Source organism: Rhagoletis zephyria, unplaced genomic scaffold, assembly GCF_001687245.7.
Source record: "Rhagoletis zephyria isolate East Lansing unplaced genomic scaffold, Rhagoletis_zephyria_1.1 Rzeph_scaffold_05401, whole genome shotgun sequence".
Lineage (NCBI taxonomy): Eukaryota > Metazoa > Arthropoda > Insecta > Diptera > Tephritidae > Rhagoletis > Rhagoletis zephyria.
The window spans coordinates 25,172-32,706 of record NW_016162484.1 but is presented as its reverse complement, the minus strand read 5'-3'; the positions used below and the strand labels follow the sequence as shown (position 1 = coordinate 32,706).

Here is a 7,535-nt window from a genome sequence, read left to right as displayed (position 1 = left end):
AAAAGTGAAAAGTGAACCGGTTCGCGGAAAATGAAACTCATGATAAGGCTGATTACACTTAGAAGCTGTCAAGTTTTACCTAGCTCCATGAGCTAGATACAATTTTGACGTTCGTATTCCCCACGAAAATGTCAAATTTGTATTCTATCCATTTTCAGAGACCTTTTTTGCGGTTAAGCCCGGTAAAAATACTTCCAAAAAGCGGATGTCAAGATATAAAAGCCCGCCCTGGTATAACTTGTATCTAGCAACCCAATAGATGGCTGAAAAACAATAAGTTTTATCCTGTGAAGACGGCCAGTGAGGAGGCAAAGCTGGTGAAGGCCTGCTTACCAACCGGTTCGGTTCAGTGTAACTGGGTCATGGTAACCCCGGACCACGCGAACATTATTTTTTGACATTCCTCCTTGCACTGCGACAAATTCCAGTTGGAAGGGTAACGGAACTAGTCCAAAAGACGCAGTGCCCGTTATTCTTCCAAATGGAATATTTCCGCAGTGCAAGGGTATAAAAACCCGATGGCAACCCCATAGCGACCATTTGCACATCAGTTTCAAAGAAAAGGAAAAGTGAGAAGTGCCGCGTGTGATTAAATATACAATTTCGCGGAAATATTCAATTAGTGCAACACAAATGTACAAAAAATTTATAAATCATGTTTAGTTGTGTTCATTTACTCCATTTATTTGCGTGAAAATAGTAAAAAAAAAAACTCTGATAAACGCGAGAAGTTGTTTTCTGCATCGCAAAGAGCAGAAAATTCCGAGAGTGCAGTCGTCGCGAGCGAGTGCAACCGCGTTAGTTTGTCAAGCGTTAGATGGGAAGCAGGTGTCCTAAAAGATAAGCAACATCTAGAAGGAACGCACGCAAAAGGAAAAGCAACCACCAAACCAACCACAGCGTGTAAGAAAATACAGAACGCCAAAGCAACAGCGACACAGGCAAAGCAAGTAGGGCCACAACCACCACTGCCCTACTGGCCTGAGAAATAGCGCGCTTGGTGCGCACCCAATAGCTACTACCACTGCTACAGTCAGGTAAGTTTTTTTCAGTTTTCTGGTGATACAGTATATTAATTTGTGTTACCATAAGTAGTTTCCCTTTGGTACGGCGAACGCTGGGCACGTGTCAGTGCGTATTCCGCACTGAAACGCGAGTTAAAAGAATCTGAACCGTGCTAAGTGGGCGTACAACCACGATAAACGCCAAAACGGGGACAGGAATGTGTCACTTACCTTGTTTATGTCAACATATAAAGCACCTTAACCCAGTGCACTGTGATCCAAAACGAGGCATGAACTAAGTTTCATGCTCCCGGAGATTCCGAAAGTGTATTGACTCGAATTTTTTTCAAATTGGGTTTTTCTGTTTCTCGCATCTATTGGAAAACCCGTATAAACACATTATTCATTTGATGCGAAGTGAAGATAGGCTGGCTTCCTTTATATAGCCCGGTGTAAATTCGAATTTTTATTATAACAAATTTAAATTATAGTACGCTTCCTTCGGTTGACCGAAATCAAAAAGAAAAAAAAAATGCCATGTGGAAATGAACTGAATGATTATTTTTTTGTTGTTAATGTAATGGCACGATTAATTGTAAGGCTCGACTTTGTCATTTTTGGCATTTAGGGCGTAGTGTAATTCCAGCATTACTTTTGAATATGGTTTCAGCGAGCGCGCTATAAAAACATAGGCATAACCGCTTGAAATAACTATGTATTGAGTCAAATCGGTTGTTTCTTTTTTTTGGTAATTGTGGTTCTTGGATGGGTATGGGTAGGGTAACCGATGTAAAATGGAGCGCTAGGGTGAATAAACAAGGTAAAAGGTGCGCATTCCTGTTTCAGATTATGAATGCAGACCAATGGTTTTTTTGATAACCCTCTCATCCCTCTAGTCGCAGTCTCACTCCACACACCGTAACCACAACCGCCTCAGCAGCGGGTACCATGGAGCGCGACAGCAACAACGCGCTACGTCGGCGGCTATTGCAACCGCGCCAGCAACCACGCGCGAAGACCGCTACAGCAGCGGGTTCGACAACGCGCTCAGCGCAACAACCGCCACAGCAGCGGGTTCGACAACGCGCCCAGCAACAACAACCGCCACAGCAGCGGGTACCACGGAGCGATACAATAACAACGCGCTACATCGGCGGCTATTGTGACCGCGCCAGCAACCACGCGCGAAGGCAACAACGCGCGAAGACCGCAACAACCGCTACAGCAGCGGGTTCGACTACGCGCCCAGCAACAACAACCGCCTCTGCAGCGGGTACCACGGAGTGCTACGATAACAACGCGCTACATCGGCGGCTATTGCGACCGCGCCGGCAACACAGCGCGAAACCAACAACGCGCGAAGTCCACAATAACCGCCACAGCAGCGGTCACAGCGGCGGGGTGTAGCAACGCCGCCATAACACCCGGCTACAGCAAGTAACCTCCGGCTACAATAACAACCAACAACACCAGAAGCGACTACAACAACAGCAGTGCCAAACACAAGCCTGCTGCAACGTTGGGTGAGTCCGCAAAAGCAAGCAAAAGAAATTTTATCGAAGATTAAAACTTCCGAAAAAAACAAAAAAAGGTATAAAAATTTATAAAAAGAGAAAATATGTATATGTAAAAAAAAAGAGAAACAAAAAAAAGAAACTTGTTACTATAAAAATGCCTAAAATGCATACAACAAAGTGTGATTGGCGCATATTCATAGTCATATATTAGTATTCAACTAAGTCGAAACTATTTTAAGTCACAACTAAAGCTATTCATAGTCGCCTTAGTTTCGACTTTCTGGCTAAGTACCAACTTAAAATTTAGTTTCGGCTGCAGCTGCAACTAAGTCGTAACTAGTATAAAATATTTTACGAGCTGATGGTAGAAACAACAAAATAAAGTAAACATGGAGCGGATTGAACGCGATTTTGCAATTTTGGAAGATCTAGAATTGATTAGAAAAGTAAAAAGTTATAAAGTGCGATGTGATCCATTTGAATTGGATAATGAGGAATTTATGCGCGGTACAGGTTCGATAAAGCTACATCGGAATTTATAATTGACATGCTGGAAACGAATTCGGATAATAGCAACAAAGGCCTTCCTGTTTCTTTACCACTGCAAGTACTTTGTACATTAAGATTTTTGCAAGTACTTATGCAAATATGTTGTTCCTAATTCATGGCGCAATATTTGTTTCAGGTGATCTTCATGGCTTGTCACAACCAACAATAAGTCGAATTATTAAAGACATAACTAAAAGAATCGCTTTGTTCCTACCAGATTTCGTCAAATTTCCGAACGAGGCCGGCGAAATCAATGTTGTAAAAAAGAATTTTTTTAATGTAGGTCGATTCCCGTGCGTAATCGGCGCAATTGATTGTACCCACGAATAGAAAGGGTTACTATTCATTAAATGTACAAGTGCGTATGAACCTATACAAAAAGCAACCGTATTAGCATACAAAAGCTTACACTTTCTTACTTGCAGATTGTTTGCGATGCCGATTGTAAAATTTTGGACATTGTTGCAAGAACCCGTGGTTCTGTTCATGATGCTAGGATCTGGAATATGTGTCGATTAAAAACAAATTTAGAAGCAACAAAGCATGTACATAAAGGCGTTCTGCTTGGTGATGGAGGCTATCCTGCTTCTTCAATCATGTTAACACCAGTTCGGGATCCGACGACAGAAAAAGAACAAAGGAAATTAACAAAACTTTGCTCTAAAAACTTATAATTTATCAATTTTTTAAGCAGATATAATAGAAGTCACATAACAACAAGAACTAAAATTGAATGCTTAAACGGACAACTTAAATCGAAATTTCAGTCAGTGCTGGAAAGGATTCGGGTAGACTTAGCTACGGCCAAAAATATAATTGTTGCCGTTGCTGTGCTTCATTATATATTACTATTATTTCTTATTATCCGGATTGCGTGATTTTAAATTAATCAAATCAATTATTTTTTGCAGTTCTTGACGCAGTACCACGAAACGGAACACTTTCACTCGCCCAAAATCTTTCTATGGACATCCCTGAAAGCGTCTCTGGGAGAGCATTCAAAACTGCATTTATTAATAATCACTTTTGAAGTAATTTTATTTATCACATTTTTCGTTTCACATTTTCTGACATGTATTCATAGAAAAACTTAAAACTAGATATTTACACTTGTGATCAGCTGATTAATTCATCAACATTTTAATCAATTTTGGCTATTTTCCTTTTGTTTATTTAATGTTTATTATTTTTCCATAAAAGCCAAGCTCATTATATAACAAACACCATATAAATCCTCATTTCAAACTTTTTGCAAAAATTCTAAAAAATCTGAATAAAACGTTGAAAATTTAGCTGAAACTGCACATATAATATATATAATGAGCTAGACTTTTATGGGAAATTATTAAACATTAAATAAACAAAAGGAAAATAGCCAAAATTTATCAAAATGTTGATGACTTAATCAGCTGATCACAGGTGTACATACACTCACCCACATCTAAGTTCTGCAGCGCTTTTTTATCGATATTCATGGTCAATTTATTTCGTAATTTGTATAAAGAAGTATAGTAAATGTTATAACTAAGGATTTATAACCCAAAACTTCCAACTTTGTAGACAAATTTTGAAAATTTCAACAAAATATCAAACTTTTTAATCGGAATCAACGCTAATTCTTTGCCACTTTTAATTTGCATATTATTATGGTAAAATTTAATCAGCTATAAAACTGCATTCTCGATTCTTTTTTAAATTCTCTTTAAAGCCTGAAATTTTCATAATTTGTCTATAAAGTTTGAAGTTATAAAGCCTTTGTTGTAAAATTTACTATACCTCTTTAAACAAATTACGAAATAAATTGACCATGAACAGTACCGTGCATATCGATAAAAAAGCGCTGCAGAACCTAGATGTGAGTGAGTGTAACTCAATTTCATTTATAAAAATCTTAAGGCTGGTTCAGTCTCGGTACTTTAAAATTCACTAATAAAAATCGTTATACTAATACAACCATATCTATCTTAGTTCAGGTATATCAAAGGAACACTTTCTGGATTCGATTGGTCTTTTTTTATTTGCTCCATAAGTAGCTGTTTTTTTAATTCATGGAGTTCAATCATATGCTCCATTTGTAATGAATGGAGCTCTTTTTCGTGCTTTATTTTCAGCTTATGCATTTCTGTTTCCATTTGGATTTGCTTTCGCCTTTCCTGTAGAACGTCATGTTTGTCTGCTTTTTTTGGTAATTTTCTAAGGTCATTTACTAAATTATCGCCCCGTTGATGTCTTTTTTCTGTCGATTTCGGCTGCTCTTCTGATTCATCATGATGAGATTGGTCCAGCTCCTCCAACTCCAAACATTCCGTGTTGCTATCAATTAAAATGCTGTCTTCCTGTAGCTCAATCTGGATCATATCAACCACTTCTTCGTCGCTGTGACTGAGCTCAGGAACTTCCACAAGATTGCCTGTAGCTGTGCGGGCTTTACGAACAGTTGCCAAATTGGTTTTTGCATGCGCCTTCATGCGCATCCATTGCTGCCTCAGTTTGCTTATTTCCCTCTCATATCCTAGTGATTCCATATCACTTTTTATAATGCGCCATACATCCTTCTTCTTTGATATCATTTTGGTATCGTTTCGTTTGTCATCAATCACACTGATGTGCTTCGCCATGAACTCAAGGAAGCAGTCTTTTTCCTCATGGGAACAATTCGCCTCACGCTCTCTCTGTAATGAAAACATAAAACTTGTTAAAATTTATTAATGACTTGTCATTTAACTTAACTTACTTTCAGCAATTCCGCAGCCATCGTGAACCTCTTGTTTTCTTTTAAATAAATTAATACACATCGTTTAGATATGTGTTTGTTTGTTTCACAGCGTACTATCGATAAACACCGACTTCATAACACTGCGGTTTTACTGCTTAGTTTACACTTTTAAAACGAAATTATAACCATTTTCTTTTGGAAAAGTATACATTGAAAATTAAAATGTCGTTTAAAATGATCAAAATTTAAATTATTCAATAAAAATGTTGTTTTTTGATATATCGTAAAAACGAAATTTCGATATATCTTCACATTGCACATACCTACAACAGCTGTTTTTGTTATATCGTAAACTAAGTCGAAACTACTTAAGGTGTTCTTACACGATATGTTTTTGCATGTGTACATGCCACTTTTTACATATGGAAATGCCAACATATCGTGTAAAGGCAAATAAGATTTGTTTCTGTACAAAGCATATGTCCGTACATACGAAATAGAAATGTTCCAATTTTCATCTGACACACAGATAGAATTATCTAAGTTTAGTTTATTTCGTTTTCAAAGATCGTATTTTTAAATAGTTAAATAAAGACTGTGAATTTGACAGACATACGCAATTATATATGTATTGAAAAAGTCACATTTACAGATGCAAAAACATATCGTGTAAGAACACCTTTAGTAGAAGTCTGAAATGCGACTATGAATAGAGGTAAATTTTAAGTTGGTACTTAAACTTAAGTTGCAACTTTGTTAGTTTCGACATAGTTGCGGGACTATGAATACGCGTCATTAAATTTGACGTTGCTCTCTTAGGAACCATACTATAAGGTCACATAAAACTGTTTGGTTATATTATTTTTTCCGCATAGTACCTTAGAAAGAGCCGCACTGAGCGTCAATTGCACCTTGTTTAGTGCACCTTGGAAAAAAAACACTTTAATTTAACAGGAAGCTAAAAGCAGGTTACTAGTAAGTAAGAGGAACCAAGTTTTTTTATATACACATACAAATGGTTTTATGCCTATATAAAGTTAGCAACGCTAATATAGGCCTAAGTATCACAACTACTCTAGAAAACGAAAGGTTATATAGCCCTAAATATAGGAAGGGATTTTTATTTTAGATTTAGAAATTAAACTGATGTAAACGAAATAAATGCACCTGGAATATCCGGACCGCACCTGGAATATCCGGACCGCACCTGGAAGGGTATGCACCTGGAATATCCGGACCCTTAATGGGGAAGGTGCCTCTGCCCGGCTGGTTGATGTCCTCGGGAAGACAAAGGCTGACATCACCGCCATCCAAGAAATGCGATGGACGGGGCAAGGTAAAGTAAGCGTGAAGCCTTGCGACGTCTACTACAGTTGCCACGTAAAGGAGCGCAAATTCGGTGTTGGATTCGTGGTAGGAGAGAGACTCCGTCGCCGAGTACTGGCGTTCACCCCGGTGGACGAACGTCTAGCCACAATCCGCATCAAAGCTAGATTCTTCAACATCTCGCTCATCTGCGCCCATGCCCCGACGGAAGAGAAGGATGAGGCGTCCAAGGATCTCTTCTATGAGCGCTTGGAACGTACATATGAGCGCTGCCCCCGACACGATGTCAAAATCGTGCTTGGCGATTTTAATGCCAAGGTGGGCAAGGAAGGGATCTTCGGCGCCACTGTCGGAAAATTCAGCCTCCACGACGAAACGTCCGATAACGGACTGAGGCTGATCGACTTCGCCGGGGCCCGAAAT

The 7,535-nt window shown here is 38.8% G+C and overlaps 1 protein-coding gene across 1 annotated transcript; it reads right to left on the bottom strand.

Moving 5' to 3' along the window:
- Positions 1-4,771: 4,771 nt before the first annotated feature.
- LOC108372057 (uncharacterized) lies at positions 4,772-5,911 on the bottom strand. Its single transcript, XM_017627699.1, has 2 exons — positions 5,805-5,911; positions 4,772-5,742 (listed from the first exon to the last, which is right to left on the bottom strand). The coding sequence occupies exons 1-2, from the start codon at positions 5,823-5,825 to the stop codon at positions 5,035-5,037; spliced, it is 729 nt and encodes a 242-aa protein (XP_017483188.1). The 5' UTR covers positions 5,826-5,911; the 3' UTR covers positions 4,772-5,034.
- Between the last annotated feature and the right edge of the window lie 1,624 nt (positions 5,912-7,535).